General features: G+C 34.0%; 1 protein-coding gene across 2 annotated transcripts in view; it reads left to right on the top strand.

The window, feature by feature from the left end:
* The window catches only part of LOC137421911 (transmembrane cell adhesion receptor mua-3), a 169,653-nt gene that overhangs the window by 47,599 nt on the left and 99,485 nt on the right, over positions 1-22,569 (top strand). For both annotated transcript variants that reach the window (XR_013621806.1, XM_078769869.1), the window contains exons 3-7: positions 6,727-6,885; positions 7,372-7,530; positions 9,979-10,137; positions 12,124-12,282; positions 12,652-12,810. Coding sequence is in view for 1 of the 2 variants with exons in the window: in XM_078769869.1 (XP_078625995.1) it covers positions 6,727-6,885; positions 7,372-7,530; positions 9,979-10,137; positions 12,124-12,282; positions 12,652-12,810 (795 nt within the window). In the remaining variant the exon portion in view is untranslated. The remainder of the gene's footprint in view (positions 1-6,726; positions 6,886-7,371; positions 7,531-9,978; positions 10,138-12,123; positions 12,283-12,651; positions 12,811-22,569) is intronic.

Below are 22,569 nucleotides of genomic sequence, written 5' to 3'. Positions count from 1 at the left end.
CTTGAACTTCATGGTCGAGTTTCTACTCTGACATGCACTGTGTCAACTGTGGTACCTTATATGGAAAGGTGTTTCTTTCTAAATCATGTCCATTCAATTGAATTGGCCACATGTGGACTCCAATCAAGTTGTAGAGACCTCTCAAGGACGATCAAAGGTAATTGGATGCACCTGAGCTCAATTTGGGGTGTCATCGCAAATGAGTTGAACACTTGTTGACTCAAGGCATTTCAGCTATTAATTTTTAATTAATTTGTAAAAATTTCAAAAACAAAAACATGTTTTCACTTTGTCATGATGAGATATTAAGTGTAGATCAGTGACAACAACAACAACAACAACAACAACAACATGCATTTTAAAGGCCATTTTCCCGACTAGATCGGGGGTTAGCCTTGCGGTCCCCATGACAATCTTCTCCACTTTGCCCTATTTTCTGCATCTCTCCTTGTTAACCCCCTTGCCCGCATTTATTCTTCCACCATCTTTAGCCAAGTCTTTCTCGGTCTTCCCCGTCCTCTACTTCCTTCTACATTCATTTCCATCACTCTTCTCAACCAGTCAATTTCATCCTTCCTCAACACATGACCAACCCATCTCAACCTGTTCCTCTTCACAGCATCAATCACAGGCTCTATTCCCATCATCTTTCGCAATTCATCATTTGTCTTCCTCTCTCTCAACGATACTCCGCACATCCGTCGAACCATTCGCATTTCCACCCTTTCCAACCTTCGTTGCTGCTCTACGTTCATTACCCATGTCTCGCTCCCATAAATCATAACACTTCTCACACATGTAGCATACACCTTTCCCTTCAGCTTCAACGACACTCCCCTCATCATCAGCACGCCACTCAATTCCCGAAACTTCTTCCATGCACATCTCACTCGAGCAACCATTGCCGAGTCTGATCCACCTTCTCCATTTAGCATGTCTCCGAGGTAGCAAAATGTTTTCACACCTTCCAGCTTCATGCCGTCCCCAAGATCCAACTCAACATTTCCTCCATCTGCAGCTCCCACTGTGCACACCTTACATTTGAATGTAGCTGCCACACTGGTTAATGACCCTCTCAAACCACTACATTTTTGATGAACCCACTCAGCGCACATTGTACATTGAATGGAGTTCACTCTGACACCCTTCCTACACACAGCACAGGGCCACTCCCCAGTTCTTTCCACCTCACCACATGCTTTACCACTTGCCATCACCTTCGTCTTTCCGATATTCACCTTCAGACCTTTTGTCTCCATACATTCCTTCCACTTGTTCATCTTTTCCTTCAGTCCATCCATACTTTCCGCAATCAACACCAGATCATCTGCATACAACAACTCCCACGGTAAACCTTCCTTAAGTTCTGAGCCAGCACTTCCATCACAGCTACAAATAGTAGTGGCCTTAGTACCGACCCCTGATGCACTCCCACCTTCACCTCAAACTTAGCACTGTTCCCGTCCTTCGTCCTTACAGCTGTGCGCGTTCTTTTGTACATTGCAATCACTACTCTGATCAACCATTCCTCCACTCCTAACTTCCTCAATGCCTATGTCAATAGTTTGCATGGAACCCTATCGAATGCTTTCTCCAGATCAACAAACCCAAGAAACAACTTCTTCCTCTTCTCCATGTACTTCTCCTGCAACTGCCTCACAATGAAAAGCACGTCTGTCGTTCCTCTTCCTGGCATAAATCCAAACTGCATTTCGTCGATCTTCACTTTCTTCCTTATCCTCCTCTCCAACACCCTTTCCAATACCTTCATTCCATGCTCCAATAACTTTATCGCTCGGTACGAGCCACACTCCAGAGGGTCACCTTTCCCCTTGTATAGAGGGACGAGGGTGCTCAGTTCCCAATCCACTGGAATGCGGCCTTCTTTCACCACCAGATTACAGATCTCTGTCATTCTCTTCACACCCCAACTTGCTGCTGCCTTCAACATATCTCCCACAACTCCCGTCGGCCCTCCCGCTTTTCTACCCTTCATTGCTTTTATCGCTTCCTCAACTTCCTTCTCCGTTAACTTCTCTGCAGGTCCTAAAACTGGGTTACTCTCTATGTTTCCATCCCATTCATTCTCTGTATTCAACAGCATTTCCATATATCTTTTCCATCTTCCTTTAATTCCATCTGGGTCGACAACGATTTGTCCCATTTCATCCTTCAAGCAACTCACCCCCATCACATCACACCTCTCTTTGGCTATCTGCTTTGCAATCCTGAATACTGCTTTCTGACCCTCTTCCGAATCCAAGCGTTCTCCGAACATTTTCCTACATGCCTCCTGCGCCATTGCTTCCTCTTTCTTTGCAGCCTTCCTGGCTGCCTTATAACTTTCATGCTCTGCTGTTTCTGCTCCCGTACCCTTCGCCTTCTGCCACTACTTGAACTTCTTCCTCTTCTCGTCAATCCTCTTTCCAACTTCATCATCACACCACCATGTTTCCGAGTGCCTCGGTGGTCCTTTTGTCCATCCACATACCTCACCAACGGCTCCCAACAGACTAGCTTTCATTGACATCCAACCACTTTCAAGCTCAACCACATCATCCTCGACCCTACTCAGCCTCTCTTTTAATGCCTCCCTTACTGTCACCTCTTTCAACCTCCACACCTTCATTCTCGGTTGGTACTTCACCCGCCGAGCTCTCCTCGCACCTTCCACCCTTATGTCGCAGACACCCAAGTGGTGCTGTGAAACAGCCTCCTCCCCCAGGATCACCTTTGTGTCCCGGAGGTGCCCCCTATCTCCCCTACGCACCATCAGGTAGTCAACGGTTGTCGTCGACCCACCTGACGTGTATGTAACAAGCTTATTATCCTCTTTCTGGAACTGAGCATTACAAATCAACAAATTAGCTCCATCAGCAAACTCCAAAATCCTTTCACCTTCTTCATTTCTCACACCATATCCGTAACCCCCATGAACTCCCTCAAAACCATCCATACTCCTTCCCACATGTCCATTTAGGTCTCCTCCTACCACAACAACTTCCTCATCTTTCACGTTTTCCATCAGCTTCTCTATCACACACCAGAACATGTCCTTCTCTTCATCGCTTCGACCAACCTGCGGAGCATATCCCGAGATGACGTTCACCAAGAGCTTTCCAATCATCATTTTCACCATCATCAACCTATCACTCACTCTAGTCACACTCACCACACTGTCTACAAACTCCTCAGAAAACAGGACACCAACACCATTCACGCCCTCCAGGCACCCTTGCCACACAAACTTGTATTTCTGTCCCTGCCTACCCTTCACCATTCTCACACCACTTCCCTTTCATCTCGTCTCTTGCACACAACATATGTCCACTCTTCTTCTGACCAATACTTCCACCACTTCTCCTGATCTCCCTGTCATTGCCGCTACAATCCATGTCCCAAACCTCAGAAACCGATCTCCACTTCGGGCTGTACCCTGCCTATATGTAGTTGTAATTGTCATGGTTCTCTTTTTGAGGCAATGTTTTTATGGCCGGATGCCCTTCCTGATGCCAACCCTCTTAGTCGTCTCCTACGACACACAGGGATACGGTGTACCTATTCTAATCCAGGGTACATACTGGGAAACGTTTAATACATGGAAATTCTGGGGGGGAGGGGAGGGGTGGTGGGGGGAGGGCGGCGTCAGCATCACGGCTGCGGTTTAAACATATTTAAATAATATTTAAACAAAACCATGAAAAACAATCTGGGAAAAGTCTCTGAGTGACAACGTGGATTTGAGAAAGCAGGAGCAGAGGTGGAAGAAAAACGAGATATAGGGGGCGGGGCACAAGTCGAGACGAGGAGGAGAGCGAACAAGCACGTGTCCGGGAGGAGAGAAAGAATTAATATAGAATTTTTTTGTTGTTGTTGTTTATTTGTTTGTTCTGTTTTCAAAACGCTGGACAAAGGGTAAGATGTTCGTGAGAGGTAGGGGGGAGAAAACAAAATCAAAGAAACAAGCAAATACTATGAGGGAAAGAACCCATATTCACAAAACACTGAAGGGGGGGGAGGGAGCCCGGAGAGACCAGGCCGCGCACGAGGCGTGAACAGAAAAACGACTAATTACACACAAATTTCCAACAACTACAAAACCAAAACCAAATAGAAACACACAATAACACAAACACAACAAAATACCCAGCGGAAATTTGACAAAGAAACGAATGGGAAAACACTCAAACTTTGATGCCGTGGAGAGATCGAAGCAAGCCTCGTCGCTCGAGGGACCGGAAGTAGACCATCATACAGACTTAAATCAGTGACAATTTAGCGGTTGCCGAAGACGATAAGAAGAGGCCATTTCGTTGGGTACAAAAGGTAGTTTATTGCACAGAAATCTCCAGCAACTGCTAACGAACGGAAGTCGTAACGGCTTATATAAAACAAGCACCCTCTTCGGAGGGCGTGGCTCCAACAGCCACGCGTGCGTCACGACGACACAACCAAACGCCCGTGTGCGTGTGTTAGAACAAACCCATCGTAATGGTAACCGTCACATGCAGATAAGTGAATAAGGTAACCGCGACATGTGCATAAGGTAACCACTACATGCGCCCCCCCAGAAGGCACGCCACGGGCGTGTACGTAGTTCGCGGGTGGAACAGAGCCGGGCCGCGGGCGGAACCGAGCCGGGCCGCGGGTGGAACAGAGCCGGGTCGCGGGTGGAACAGAGCCAGGCCGCGGGTGGAACAGAGCCGGGCCACGTGTGCTGAGCAGCGGTAGCAGTTGTAGGTGCAGTAGTAGGAATTGCGGGAGGGGCGAGCAGCAGCATCAGCCTCGGGATCCGTCGTAGGAGCAGTAGTAGGAGTTGTGGGAGTGGTGGGCGGGGCATGGCGGCGCCCACGAGGTGTGCAGCAGCATCAGCCTCGGGATCCGCCGTAGGAGCAGTAGTAGGAGTGGTGAGCAGCAGTACTCGGCCTGTGTGCACGGAGGCGACGAAGTAGCAGTACTCAGCCTGTGTGCGCGAAGGCGACGGGCAGCAGTACTCGGCCTGGGTGCGCGGAGGCGACGAGCAGCGGTGCTCGGCCTGTGTGCGCGAAGGCGACGAAGTAGCCATGCCCGGCCTGTGAGCGTGGAGGCGACGAAGTAGCCATGCCGCCAACGCCCCGTAACGGCGTCCTTCGGAGGGTCCCGGAGCTGGTTCGCCCCTCCAGTGTGGAAGAAATTGCGGTCGCAATCCTGCCGTGTTCATTCGGCCCCCGAATACGTTCGGGGGCAACGGGGTCACCAGTTTAGCGGTTGCCGAAGACGATAAGAAGAGGCCATTTCGTTGGGTACAAAAGGTAGTTTATTGTACAAAAATCTCCAGCAACTGCTAACGAACGGAAGTCGTAACGGCTTATATAAAACAAGCACCCTCTTCGGAGGGCGTGGCTCCAACAGCCGCGCGTGCGTCACGACGACACAACCAAACGCCCGTGTGCGTGGGTTAGAACAAACCCATCGTAATGGTAACCGTCACATGCCTAAGAACTAAGAACCCTAAGAACATTCTGGTAACCATCAAATGTGCAAGTGCATTTGGCCCGTAGCCAACAGCAAAATCCCGAGAACACAGACATTCTTTTTTACCTCCGCCACTGAAGGTGGATGGAGGTTATGTTTTCACCCCTGCCTGTTTGTCACTTGCCGGAAAAGATTCGAGCTCCGTGGGGCTAGAGTCTCCCCGGAAAAGATTCTGGCAAGTATGTTGGTTGGTTGGTTTGTCTGTCTGTTTGTCTGTTTGTCTGTTTGTTACTTGCCGGGAAAGATTCCGGCAAGTATATTGGTTGGTTGGTTGGTTGGTTTGTCTGTCTGTTTGTCTGTTTCTCTGTCTGTCTGTTTGTGCACAGTACTACGTCTACATCATTGCACAAATAATCGCCATACTTTACACACATATTTGTGTTGCCCTGGAATAGACTGTGCCCAAATTTGACCTCTCTCGGCCCAAGGCCTCCATTATGACGTCATAATTCCATAATTCGACAAGTACAAAACTTCATCCAAACAAGATGCAATTTCTTGAGCACCATGTCGGCATAAACTGGTGAAGAAAAAAAATAATGTGACGTCATCGGTGACGTGGTTCGGCCGCCTTCTTGGAAAAACCGAAAAACTATGCAACTCTATCTCCGAAAGTGCTGAATAGAAAAAATGGAGACATGGCTCATTGTAAAGAACTCTCCATGGGGAATAAAATATGTTAATGATGATGTCATAGGTGCCTCCATTATGATGTCATAATTCGACAAGTACAAAACTTCATCCTATCAAGATGAAATTTATTGAATGCCATGACGGCATAAAGTGGTGGAGAAAAAAAATTAATGATGACGTCATCGGTCACATGGTTCGGCCGCCCTCTTGGAAAACCCGAAAAATTTGCACCTCTATATCTCCGAAAGCGCTGAATAGAAAAAAGGGAGACATGGCTCATTGTAAAGAACTCTCCATGGGGAATAAAATATATTAATGATGATGTCATAGGTGCCTCCATTATGACTTCATAATTCGACAAGAACAAAACTTCATCCGATCAAGATGAAATTTCTTGAGCATAATCTAGGAATAAATTAGTTTAGAAAAAAATAATGATGACGTCATTGGTCACGTGGTTCGGCCGCCATATTTCTTTTAACACAAAAGCCTTAAAAACCACTGAAAATACATCCTGGCGAGGGTTTGAAATCTCTGTTTACTCTTTTTCTTGTTTCTCATGCATCTGCTTCCGATCAGATGTAGATGAGTGCCTGGTGGATCCAGGAGTGTGCGGCGTTGGAGGAAACTGCTCAAATAACCCTGGCTCCTTCAGCTGCACCTGTCAACATGGATATCGGCCAACCACTGGTCGACCTGAGTCATTTAATCCTTTATTGAATGTGACCCAGTGCGTTGGTGAGTGAGCATGCTGCACTAATCAACCCACAATGTTTTGTGTTTCAGGGTGTTGGAGTTATTTAATCATCACATAGGTTACATAGGCTACCACCAACTTGCTAAGAAGAACGTCAACAAAACAATATGTGTTTGTTCACCCAAATGCATCCTACAAAAGTAAAAACTGATGAAATGATAATGTGGTAGCCTCAACAAACGACTTGAAGCCTAATGTTGGTCACTGAGGTCCAACAAAACAATATGTGTTTGTTAACCTAAATGCAACCTTCAAAAGTAAAAACTGATGAAAGTATGACGTGGTAATCTTATCAAACTACTTGAAGCCTAATATTGGTCACTCAGGTCAAACATTGTGAAAACTAACATTCTGTATCGCATCAGTTGAATCAACTATGAACCGTAAAATCTTTCTTCAGGCATGAGAGTGATTTTCATACTTTACATTGCATCCCATTGTCGTTCATTCCCTTATTCTACGACTAGAGGTGGACGAGTGCCAGGAGAATCCGAAAATATGTGCTGATGGAGGACAATGCGTCAACAGCGCAGGTTCATTCTCTTGTTCCTGCCTCACTGGTTATCGGTCAAACATCAGGAGTTCTGGACAATTTCATACCACGAAGGACACATTTCCCTGTATTGGTAAGTCCTCCGACAATTTCAACCCAACCCATAATTCAGGCACTTTTAAATGTTTGAATTTCAATTTCCAACAAATGGAATAGTTCACATATTCATGTACATGCTGTGGAAAACCCTTTTCTATTTTTTTAAAATAATTTTCAACATATCAAACTATGAATCATTTATTTTATGAAGTTCCAGGTATACAGCTATTCAACAAAATAAGCTGAATCTTTATTTATGATTGTTGTTTTTCACTTCAAGCAAGGAAATGCAGACAAAAGAAGAGGACACTTGTGTCATCAAGCTGCTTTAATTTCCACATTCACGAAAATCCAGGGACACAGCAGTATACCTGGATCCATCTTTGCATTAACAACAAAAAAGAATTATAAATAAACATGAAAAACATTCAGCAAACTCCAACCTACAGATATCACAACTCCATTCCACCTGCCCAATGTCGAGTTACTTATCATTACCACCAATATTCATGTCACCCTCTCTGCTCATTGCTTCTAAGAACTTATCCAAATCCAGTTTAAACCTATTGTTGCGGTTTTTAGAACCCTCCACTTGGTAAATTTTTGTAAATGTTCCCTTTTCAATAATCCCCTGTAAATACCCCCATTTGTCTAAGTTAAAGATCGCACCCATAGCTAGTCCACGAGCAACACGTAGCACACCTTAGGATCTCTATAGATATCTCATTAGTATGTGTGTAATTAAGGCTCTGTTCCCAATAGTTTGAATCTACGTTGCATCAATCAAATAAGAATAGGCCCCAATCTCTTCAATGGTAGTAAGAGTGCTTTTCTACGACCCGTGCAAACGCCATCACGCACTCGGTCCTCTGGAGGAAAAAGGGGGAGGAGTAAGTTGGGTGCCAAGAACAAGGCGTGGCCCTGTCAACGTCTCGTCGAGGGGCGGGACCGGTAAGCTCTTGGAGCCAACCAGGGCCGAGGCAAGCTCACCATTGGGCGTGTCCTTGGAGCCGGTGGCTTGATCTAACAATGCCCAATAAAAGCGGCCGAGAGGGACTGCTTCACGAGATGAGCATGACGGCGACACCAGAGGTTCGAGCAAGAGGAGAGAAGCGGGGTTTTGACCTATTACATAAGCAGGGGGCCAGTTTCCCAGAGAAATATATTGGCATTGTCCGACAGCGTGCAAACCATATGCGCACCCGCTGCCGGGTTTTTGCTCAAGCCCGGAGCGTGGACCGGAGTGCGACCTGGAGCGGACCTCGACGCCTGTGCCATCTGCTTGGACCTTCTCCTCCTTTCCTGCCATTCCTGCCATTCCTGCCATGCCTGCCTTTCCTGCCATTCCATCCCTTTGAGTGTAAGTGTGTTCGTTCTGTCTGGGGCGTTTGCTAAGTAAGACTGTATAAGGCTGCCCTGTGTCCTGCTTCTTCTTCTTCTTCTGTATATTCTTTGCCTTTCGTTTCCTCTTCATTTAGTGTACATAATTAATAAACCTGTGTTCTTCCTTTACTCTTTTTGATTCATTCTCACCCGATCGCTTTTGTCCTGTCTCCAATTATTGAATACCTGTGGCACGATTTGGCCAACGGCTTTTAATCGGGTTTAGTCCTTTTGTTAACGGCTCGGATCGCGGATTGCTAAACCGCTCGGCAATTACCATCACATCCGCGGTTCGAGCAGCGACTCATCTCCCTGCTTTGCGGAGAGATTGGTGAAGGTACTTGGGAACCCGTTGACCAATCACCATGGCCAATCTCACCCCGCAAATGAGCGGGATAGTTCCAGGACTGGAGACGGCCAGCTTAACAAGACAATGGGATTAACCCCCCCTTGCTAATGGGAGTGCCGTACTCCGAGATCCGTAACACTATCGACTGTCCATGTTGGTACCACCTGAAACTATTTTATTCTTATTAACTATATTTACCATCGTTTGATTTTTATTAACTATATTTACCATCGATTGCTTTTAATTAACTATATTTACCATCGTTTGATATTTATTAACTATATTTTCCATCGTTTGATTTTTATTAACGATATTTACCATCATTTGATTTTTATTAACTATATTTACCATCATTTGATTTTTATTAACTATATATATATTTTACCATTTTTTGATTTTATTAACTATATTTTATATAATTTGATTTTCATGAACAATATTTCCCATAATTTGATTCTTATTAACTATATTAACCATAATTTGATTTTTATTAGCTATATTTACCATCATTTGATTTTTATTAATTATATTTACCATCATTTGATTTTTATGAATTATATTTACCATCATTTGATTTTTCTTAATTATATTTAACATCATTTGATTTTTATTAACTCTATTTACCATTATTTGATTTTTATTATCTCTATTTACCATCATTTGATTTTTATTCACTATATTTACCATCATTTGATTTTATTAACTATATTTACCATCATTTGATGTTTATGCACTATTTTTTATGAACAGATATTGATGAGTGCCGGGAGGATCCAAGAATGTGCGGTGTCGGAGGAAACTGCTTAAACAACCCCGGATCCTTCAGCTGCACCTGTCAAACTGGATATCGATTCCCCACTGGTCTTTCTGAATCATTTAACCCCTTATTGAATGGGTCCATCTGCATTGGTGAGCAAGCGACAAGAGTCCATCACCTTTGTTTGATCATATGTTTGCAATTGTTATATTGTCATGTTCTATCAAGCAGAACACTTAACTTGTGAACTATCTGTAGCTGTGTGATTAAATTAATTTGATTTTGTCAATGAAATCGAATCACAGAGCAATATATCTTCCTGAAATATGGAAAACAATCACCTTGTTCAAGAAGGAACCTTCCCAGGATATAAATTCTCAATTGCATCCTCATTGATCTCATTCACATACATGCTGCAGGTGGTGAGCTCTCTTCGGCATACTTTGGCATAAGGCAATTATTTTTTCTGCAATTAACTGATAGCAGAATTGACTGCCAGCTTATCATCTCTACCAAAATGAGCCGTGCGTGCATCCAAGTTCCACTTATTGGTTTGACTGTTCGCTTGACTCCACCCAAAATTTATATACCATGGCCAACTTGTTGGTGCTTGCACTGCTCTGCAAAGTCAAAAACAAAGACGTATTTGGAGTTGTCATATTCACAATCGACATGCCCTCCCCATAAATTTTCCCTTCAGTGTGAAATGAACAAAGTGACATTTAAAAGGATTTTGAGCTGATCGGCATTATGAGTCTTTTGAAGATAAACCTCATGGATCGAGACAGCGGTCTGTTGTCTATACACCGCTCAAATAATGACATGGCATTCTCTCAAGCAGCGCTGTTACTGCGGAGGTTACGCATGTCCTTGCGATAATTTACCACCACCACCCCACACATACACACACTTTTTTGCTTAAATACAACATAATATGTGTTGTTCTGTTCAATCCACACAGGCACGGATGCGGGATGTTCCTCAAATGCATCAACAAATTTATTAGGGATGAAGCAATGTCAACTTTCCCCAAATAAGTTGTTTTCTCTCAAATGCAGACTGCACTGGTGGGCAGTATTTGATAAAGGAGACCGGAATCAGCTAGTGCACCTGCTGGATTTTATTCGTTGGAGTAAGCACGTAATGTGTGGTGCACATGCGCTGAAAATGTATCACTTGTGCATGAGTACTGATACGGATAAAGATTTATACTGCAGTGCTGTGCTGCTTCAAGTTATCTTCCAAAGGAGCCTCTTTGCTCGCCCATAGCGTGATTTTTAGGGAAGAAAAGTTTATTTAGTCATTGTTGCATTGGAGATTAATGTGTGATTAGAGTGGTAAAGGTACTCAAAAAGTGGATCGCGGTCCACATTCTGACCACAGATATGATTAGTCCGGACTGAGAGCTAATCCTCATCCTCCCCCTTGATTCAAAGTGCTCAAACAAGCACGACAACGAACGAAGTGCCCGGCAACGCTTAACAACATGGCGTCTCCATGTAAATAATGTTGCCGTGGTACTCGAACGAGGTCGTTTTCAGTTTTATTCGATCCACTTGTGACAACTTCCCCAAACGAATGTTTTGTGTTAGTAGCGGCTATAGAGTACGAGGAAGAGGGAAAGAGAGGTAAAGAAATGGGGAATCAGAAGGAGGATTCCCCTGCCAACAGTATCTCTGGACCTACCAGCTACGACTGTGCATTCTCGAGAGGACGAGGGAAGTGGTTTTGCACGTTTGTAGATCTTGAAGAATGAGGATGAAAAGTAGAAATAACAATAAAAGTATGAATGCATATTTACATCTATTTTTTGAGCGCAAAAGCAAACTTCAAATCCCATGTTGAAAGACACCTTCGGATATTTAAAATCTCAACTCAGAGGTTGCACGTTTTGATGTAAAGCCATGCCTGAAAAGCACCAATCTGACATTTTATAGGGAGGTGGGGATCAAACCGAGATGAAATATATCAAATATGAGGGTGATACTTCTGCACCATCCCATGCCACATACATTTGGGAAATTGAAAACTTGACCAGAACAGAGGAAGATAAACAGGAGGCACATATGCTCCTACCTCACACTTGCTCTGGCACACCAAACTTCAACATCGCTTCCAATGTATCCGCTTCCTATCAGATGTAGACGAGTGCCTGATGGATCCTGGAGTGTGTGGTGCTGGAGGAAACTGCTCCAATAACCATGGCTCCTTCAGCTGCACCTGTCAAAATGGATATCGACCAACCACAGGTCAATCCGGATCATTTCATCCCTTATTGAATGCGACCCACTGCCTTGGTGGGTGAGCATTCTACACGTATCAAACCACCATGTTTGGTGTTTCAGGGTTTAGGAGTTATTTAATCATCACATAGGTTAAATCGGCGACCACCAACTTGCGAAGAAGAACGTCAACAAAACAATATGTGTTTGTTCACCCAAATGCAACCTTCAAAAGTAAAAACTGATGAAATGTTGACGTGGTAATCTTAACAAACTACTTAAAGCCTTATATTGGTCACTCAGGTCCAACATTGTGAAAATTAACATTCTGTATCGCATCCGTTTAATCAACTGTGAACCGTAAAATCTTTTTTCAGGCATGAGAGGCATTTTCATACTTTACATTGCAACCCATTGTCGTTCATTCCCTTATTCTACGACTAGATGTGGACGAGTGCCAGGAGAATCCGAAAATATGTGCTGATGGAGGACAATGCGTCAACAGCCCAGGTTCATTCTCGTGTTCCTGTCTCACTGGTTATCGGTCAAACATCAGGAGTTCTGGACAATTTCACACCACGAAGGACACATTTCCCTGTATTGGTAAGTCCTCCGACAATTTTAACCCAACCCATAATTCAGGCACTTTTATTTGTTTGAATTTCAATTTCAAACAAATGGAATAGTTCACATATTCATGTGCATGCTGTGGAAAACCGTTTTCTGATTTTTAAAAATTTTCAACATATCAAACTATGAATCATTTATATTATGAAGTTCCAGGTATACAGCTATTCACCAAAATAAGCTGAATCATTATTTATGATTGTTGTTTTTCACTTCAAGCAAGGAAATGCAGACAAAAGAAGCGGACACTTGGCTCATCAAGCTGCTTTAATTTCCACATTCACGAAAATCCAGGGACACAGCAGTATACCTGGATCCATCTTTGTATTAACAACAACAACAACAACAAAAAAACATGAAAAACATTCAGCAAACTCCAACCTACAGATATTGCAACTCCATTCCACCTGCCTAATGTCGAGTTACGTATCATTACCACCAATATCCATGTCACCCTCTGCTCATTACTTCTAAGAACTTATCCAAATCCAGTTTAAACCTGTCAACTGTCCGTGTTGGTACCACCTGCCACTATTTTATTTTTATTAACTATATTTACCTTCGTTTGATTTTTATTAACTATATTTACCATCGTTTGATTTTTAATAATTATATTTACCATCGTATGATTTCTATTAACTATATTGACCGTCATTTGATTTTTTCTTAACTCTATTTACCATCATTTGATTTTTATTAGCTCTATTTACCATCGTTTGAATTTTATTAACAATATTTACCATTATTGATTTTTATTGGCTATATTTACCATCATTTGATTTTTATTAATTATATTTGCCATCATTTGATTTTTATTAGGTATATTTACCATCATTTGATTTTTATTAATTATATTTGCCATCATTTGATTTTTATTAACTATATTAACTTTTATTTGATTTTTATTAGCTCTATTTACCATCATTTGATTTTTATTAATTATATTTACCATCGTGTTTTTTTAAAACTATATTTACCATCGTATGATTTTTATTAACTATATTGACCATCATTTGATTTTGATTAACTATATTTACCATCATTTGATTTTTATTAACTGTATTTACCATTGTTTGATTTTATTAACTATCTTTACCATCATTTGATTTTATTAACTATATTTACACTAATTTCATTTTTATTAATTATATTTACCATCATTTGATTTTATTAACTATATTTACTCTCATTTCATTTTTATTAATTATATTTACCATCATTTGATTTTTATTGGCTATATTTACTATCATCTGACTTTTATTAGCTATATTTACCATCATTTGACTTTTATTAACTATATTTACCGTTATTTTATTTTTATTTTTTCTATATTTACCATTATTTTATTGTATTAACAATATTTACCATCATATGATTTTTCCTAATTATATATACCATCATTTGATTTTTATTAATTATATTTACCATCATTTGATTTTTATTAGGTATATTTACCATCATTTGATTTTTATTAGGTATATTTACCATCATTTGATTTTTATTAGGTATATTTACCATCATTTGATTTTTATTAGCTATATTTACCGTTATTTTATTTTTATTTTTTCTATATTTACCATTATTTGATTGTATTAACAATATTTACCATCATATGATTTTTCCTAATTATATTTACCATCATTTGATTTTTATTAATTATATTTACCATCATTTGATTTTTATTAGGTATATTTACCATCATTTGATTTTTATTAGGTATATTTACCATCATTTGATTTTTATTGGCTATATTTACTATCATTTGACTTTTATTAACTATATTTACCGTTATTTTATTTTTATTTTTTCTATATTTACCATTATTTGATTGTATTAACAATATTTACCATCATATGATTTTTCCTAATTATATTTACCATCATTTGATTTTTATTAATTATATTTGCCATCATTTGATTTTTATTAGGTATATTTACCATCATTTGATTTTTATTAATTATATTTGCCATCATTTGATTTTTATTAACTATATTTACTATTATTTGATTTTTATTAGCTCTATTTACCATCATTTGATTTTTATTAATTATATTTACCATCGTGTTTTTTTTAAACTATATTTACCATCGTATGATTTTTATTAACTATATTGACCATCATTTGATTTTGATTAACTATATTTACCATCATTTGATTTTTATTAACTGTATTTACCATTGTTTGATTTTATTAACTATATTTACCATCATTTGATTTTATTAACTATATTTACACTAATTTCATTTTTATTAATTATATTTACCATCATTTGATTTTATTAACTATATTGACCATCATTTCATTTTTATTAATTATATTTACCATCATTTGATTTTTATTGGCTATATTTACTTTCATCTGACTTTTATTAGCTATATTTACCATCATTTGACTTTTATTAACTATATTTACCGTTATTTTATTTTTATTTTTTCTATATTTACCATTATTTGATTGTATTAACAATATTTACCATCATATGATTTTTCCTAATTATATTTACCATCATTTGATTTTTATTAATTATATTTACCATCATTTGATTTTTATTAATTATATTTACCATCATTGATTTTTATTGACTATATTTACCATCATTTGATTTTTATTAACTATATTTACTATCATTTGATTTTTATTAACTATATTTACCATCATTTGATTTTTATTAACTATATTTACCATCATTTGATTTCTTTTAACTATATTTACCATTATTTGATTTTTATTAGCTATATTTACCATCATCTGATTTTTATTAACTATATTTACCATCATTTGATTTTTATTAATTATATTTACCATCGTTTGGTTTTTTTAAAACTATATTTACCATCGTATGATTTTTATTAACTATATTGACCATCATTTGATTTGGATTAACTATATTTACCATCATTTGATTTTTATTAACTTTATTTACCATTATTTGATTTTATTAACTGTATTTACCATCATTTGATTTTATTAACTATATTGACTCTAATTTCATTTTTATTAATTATATTTACCATCATTTGATTTTATTAACTATATTTACTATCATTTCATTTTTATTAATTATATTTACCATCATTTGATTTTTATTGGCTATATTTACCATCATCTGACTTTTATTAACTATATTTACCATCATTTAATAATAATAATAATAATACATTTATTTTATATAGCGCTTTTCAAGAAGCCCAAAGGTGCTTTGACAGAGTACAAAAAAACAAGTGCAAAAAGACAAAAATCAATAGGTAAATAATCAAAGGAAGGAGAAGGAGAAGAGATAGTCAGGGGTTAAATGCTGTGGGTTAAATGTTGAATGCAGTGTTGAACAGGTAGGGTCTTCAGTGATGTTTTGAATGTGGTGAGTGAGGAGGAGTCTCTGATGGTGTGAGGTAGTGAGTTCCAGAGGGTGGGAGCAGCGATGGAGAAGGCCCTGTCCCCCCAGGATCTGAATTTGGTCTGCATGGGGGGGGGGGGGGGGGGGTGGGGGGGGGGGGGTCAGGAAGTTGGTACCAGCAGAGCGGAGGTTGCGGGTGGGAGTGTGTCTGGAGAGGAGGTCAGTCAGAAGGTCAGAGGAGGTCAGTCAGTCATTTGACTTTTATTAACTATATTTACCGTTATTTAATTTTTATTTTTTTCTATATTTACCATTATTTGATTGTATTAACTATATTTACCATCATATGATTTTTCTTAATTATATTTACCATCATTTGATTTTTACTCATTATATTTACCATCATTTGATTTTTATTGGCTATATTTACCATCATTTCATTTTTATTAATTATATTTACCATCATTTGATTTTTAATTGGCTATATTTACCATCATTTGACTTTTATTAACTATATTTACCGTTATTTGATTTGAATTTTTTCTATATTTACCATTATTTGATTGTATTAACTATATTTACCATCATATGATTTTTCTTAATTATATTTACCATCATTTGATTTTAATTAACTGTATTTACCATCATTTGATTTTTATTAATTATATTTACCATCATTTGATTTTATTAATTATATTTACCATCATTTGATTTTTATTACTATGATTATTTACTATGATTTGATTTTTATTAACTATATTTACCATCATTTGATTTTTATTAACTATATTTACAATCATTTGATTTTTATTAACTATATTTACCATTATTTGGTTTTTATTAACTATATTTACCATTATTTCATTTTATTAACTATATTTCCCATCATTTCATTTTTATTAACTATATTTACCATTATTTGATTTTTATTAGCTCTATTTACCATCATTTGATTTTTATTGACTATATTTACCATGATTTGATTTTTATTAACTATATTTACCATCATTTGATTTTATTAACTGTATTTATCATCATTTGATTTTATTAACTATAATTACCATCATTTGATTTTTATTAGCTCTATTTACCATCATTTGATTTTTATTGACTATATTTACCATCATTTGATTTTTATTAACTATATTTACCATCATTTGATTTTATTAACTGTATTTATCATCATTTGATTTTATTAACTATAATTATCATCATTTGATTTTATTAACTATAATTACCATCATTTGATTTTTATTAACTATATTTACCATCACTTGATTTTTATTCACTATATTTACCATCATTTGATTTTTATTAACTATATTTACCATCATTTGATTTTTATGAACTATATTTACCATCATTTGATTTTTATTAGATATATTTACCATCATTTGATTTTTATTGGCTCTATTTACAATCATTTGATTTTTATTAACTAGATTTGCCATCCTTTGATTGTTATTAACTATATTTACGATTATTTGATTTCTATTAACTCTCTTTACCATCATTTGATGTTTATGAACTACATATGCCATCATTTGATTTTTATTTATTATATTTGCCATCATTTGATTTTTATTAGCTATATTTACAATCATTTGATTTTTATTAACTATATTTACCATCATTTGATTTTATTAACTATATTTACCATCATTTGATTTCATTAACTATATTTACTCTCATTTCATTTTTATTAATTATATTTACCATCATTTGATTTTATTAACTGTATTTACCTTCATTTGATTTTTATTAACTATATTTACCATCATTTGATTTTTATTAACTATATTTACCATCATTTGATTTTTATTAACTATATTTACCATCATTTGATTTTTATTAGATATATTTACCATCATTTGATTTTTATTGGCTCTATTTACAATCATTTGATTTTTATTAACTAGATTTGCCATCCTTTGATTGTTATTAACTATATTGACCATCATTTGATTTTTATTCACTATATTTACCATCATTTGATTTTTATTAACAATATTTACCATCATTTGATTTTTATTTATTATATTTGCCATCATTTGATTTTTATTAGCTATATTTACAATCATTTGATTTTTATTAACTATATTTACCATCATTTGATTTTATTAACTATATTTACCATCATTTGATTTCATTAACTATATTTACTCTCATTTCATTTTTATGAATTATATTTACCATCATTTGATTTTTATTGGCTATATTTACCATCATCTGACTTTTTTTTTAGCTATATTTACCATCATTTGACTTTTATTAACTATATTTACCATCATATGATTTTTCTTAATTATATTTACCATCATTTGATTTTTATTATTTATATTTACCATCATTTGATTTTTATTGGCTATATTTACCATCATTTCATTTTTATTAATTATATTTACCATCATTTCATTTTTATTAATTATATTTACCATCATTTGATTTTTATTAGCTATATTTACCATCATTTCATTTTTATTAATTATATTTACCATCATTTGATTTTATTAACTATAATTACTCTCATTTCATTTTTATGAATTATATTTACCATCATTTGATTTTTATTGGCTATATTTACCATCATCTGACTTTTTTTAGCTATATTTACCATCATTTGACTTTTATTAACTATATTTACCGTTATTTGATTTTTATTTTTTATATATTTACCATCATTTGATTTTATTAACTATATTTACTATCATTTCATTTTTATTAATTATATTTACCATCATTTGATTTTATTAACTGTATTTACCTTCATTCCATTTTTATTAACTATATTTACCATCATTTCATTTTTATTAACTATATTTACCATCATTTGATTTTTATTAGCTATATTTACCATCATTTGATTTTTATTACCTATATTTACCATCATTTGATTTTATTAATTATATTTACCTTCATTTGATTTTTATTAACTATATTTACCATCATTTGATTTTTATTAACTATATTTACCATCATTTGATTCTTATTAACTATATTTACCATCATTTGATTTTTATTAACTATATTTACCATCATTTGATTTTTATTAATTATATTTACCATCATTTGATTTTATTAACTGTATTTACCATCATTTGATTTTTATTAACTATATTTACCTTCATTTGATTTTTATTAGCTATATTTACCATCATTTGATTTTTATTAATTATATTTACCATCATTTGATTTTATTAACTGTATTTACCATCATTTGATTTTTATTAACTATATTTACCATCATTTGATTTTTATTAGCTATATTTACCATCATTTGATTTTTATTACCTATATTTACCATCATTTGATTTTATTAATTATATTTACCTTCATTTGATTTTTATTAACTATATTTACCATCATTTGATTTTTATTAACTATATTTACCATCATTTGATTCTTATTAACTATATTTACCATCATTTGATTTTTATTAACTATATTTACCATCATTTGATTTTTATTAATTATATTTACCATCATTTGATTTTATTAATTATATTTACCATCATTTCATTTTTATTAACTATATTTACCATCATTTGATTTTTATTAGCTATATTTACCATCATTTGATTTTTATTACCTATATTTACCATCATTTGATTTTATTAATTATATTTACCATCATTTGATTTTATTAACTGTATTTACCATCATTTGATTTTTATTAACTGTATTTACCTTCATTTGATTTTTATTAACTATATTTCCCATCATTTCATTTTTATTCACTATATTTGTCATCATTTGATTTTTATTAATTATATTTACCATCATTTGATTTTTATTAACTATATTTACCATCATTTGATTTTATGAACTGTATTTATCATCATTTGATTTTATTGACTATATTTACCATTATTTGATTTTTATTTCTTCTATATTTACCATTATTTGATTTTCTTAACTATATTTTGCATTATTTGATTTTATTAACTATATTTACCATCATTTGATTTTATTAACTATATTTACTATCCTTTCATTTAATTAATTATATTTACCATCATTTGATTTTATTAACTGTATTTACCTTCATTTGATTTTATTAACTATATTTACCTTCATTTGATTTTATTAACTATATTGACCATCATTTGATTTTATTAGCTATATTTACTATCATTTGATTTTTATTAACTATATTTACCATCAATTGATTTTTATTAATTATATTTACCATCATTTGATATTTTAAAATTATATTTACCATCATTTGATTTTATTAACTGTATTTACCATTATTTGATGTTCTTAACTATATTTACCATCATTTGATTTTATTAACTATATTTACTATCATTTCATTTTTATTAATTATATTTACCATCATTTGATTTTATTAACTGTATTTACCTTCATTTGATTTTATTAGTTATATTTACCTTCATTTGATTTATTAACTATATTTACCATCATTTGATTTAATTAACTATATTTACCATCATTTGATTTTATTAATTATATTTACCTTCATTTGATTTTATTAACTATATTTACCTTCATTTGATTTTATTAACTATATTTACCATCATTTTATTTTATTAACTATATTTACCATCATTTGATTTTATTAACTATATTTACCATCATTTGATTTTATTAACTATATTTACCATCATTTGATTTTATTAATTATATTTACCATCATTTGATTTTATTAACTATATTCACCATCATTTGATTTTATTAGCTATATTTACCATCATTTGAGTTTATCAACTATATTTACCATCATTTTATTTTATTAACTATATTTACCATCATTTGATTTTATTAACTATATTTACCATCATTTGATTTTATTAGCTATATTTACCACTATTTTATTTTATTAACTATATTTACCCTCATTTGATTTTATTGACTATATTTACCATCATTTGATTTTATTAGCTATATTTACCATCATTTTATTTTATTAACTATATTTACTATCATTTCATTTTTATTAATTATATTTACCATCATTTGATTTTATTAACTGTAATTACCTTCATTTGATTTTATTAACTATATTTACCTTCATTTGATTTTATTAACTATATTTACCATCATTTGATTTTATTAACTATATTTACCATCATTTGATTTTATTAACTATATTTACCATCATTTGATTTCATTAACTATAATTACCATCATTTGATTTTTATTGGCTATATTTACCATCATTTCATTTTTATTAATTATATTTACCATCATTTGATTTTTAATTGGCTATATTTACCATCATCTGACTTTTATTAGCTATATTTACCATCATTTGACTTTTATTAACTATATTTACCGTTATTTGATTTGAATTTTTTCTATATTTACCATTATTTGATTGTATTAACTATATTTACCATCATATGATTTTTCTTAATTATATTTACCATCATTTGATTTTAATTAACTGTATTTACCATCATTTGATTTTTATTAATTATATTTACCATCATTTGATTTAATTAATTATATTTACCATCATTTGATTTTTATTAATTATATTTACTATGATTTGATTTTTATTAACTATATTTACCATCATTTGATTTTTATTAACTATATTTACAATCATTTGATTTTTATTAACTATATTTACCATTATTTGATTTTTATTAACTATATTTACCATTATTTCATTTTATTAACTATATTTCCCATCATTTCATTTTTATTAACTATATTTACCATTATTTGATTTTTATTGGCTCTATTTACCATCATTTGATTTTTATTGACTATATTTACCATCATTTGATTTTTATTTACTATATTTACCATCATTTGATGTTATTAACTGTATTTATCATCATTTGATTTTATTAACTATAATTACCATCATTTGATTTTTATTAGCTACATTTACCATCATTTGATTTTTATTAACTATATTTACCATCACTTGATTTTTATTAACTATATTTACCATCATTTGATTTTTATTAACTATATTTACCATCATTTGATTTTTATTAACTATATTTACCATCATTTGATTTTTATTAACTATATTTACCATCATTTGATTTTTATTAACGATATTTACCATCATTTGATTTTTATTAACTATATTTACCATCATTTGATTTTTATTAACTATATTTACCATCATTTGATTGTTATTAACTATATTTACCATCCTTTGATTTTTATTGAATATATTTACCATCATTTGATTTGTATTAACTATATTTACCATCATTTGATTTTTATTAACTATATTTACCATCCTTTGATTTTTATTAACTATATTTACCATCATTTGATTTTTATTAACTATATTTACCATCATTTGATTTTTATTAACTATATTTACCATCCTTTGATTTTTATTGAATATATTTACCATCATTTGATTTTTATTAACTATATTTACCATTATTTGATTTTTATTGACTATA

The sequence above is a fragment of the Myxine glutinosa genome, chromosome 1 (genome assembly GCF_964187855.1).
Source record: "Myxine glutinosa chromosome 1, kmMyxGlut1.1, whole genome shotgun sequence".
Taxonomy (NCBI): Eukaryota; Metazoa; Chordata; class Myxini; order Myxiniformes; family Myxinidae; genus Myxine; species Myxine glutinosa.
This window is presented reverse-complemented; position numbering and strand designations above follow the sequence as displayed.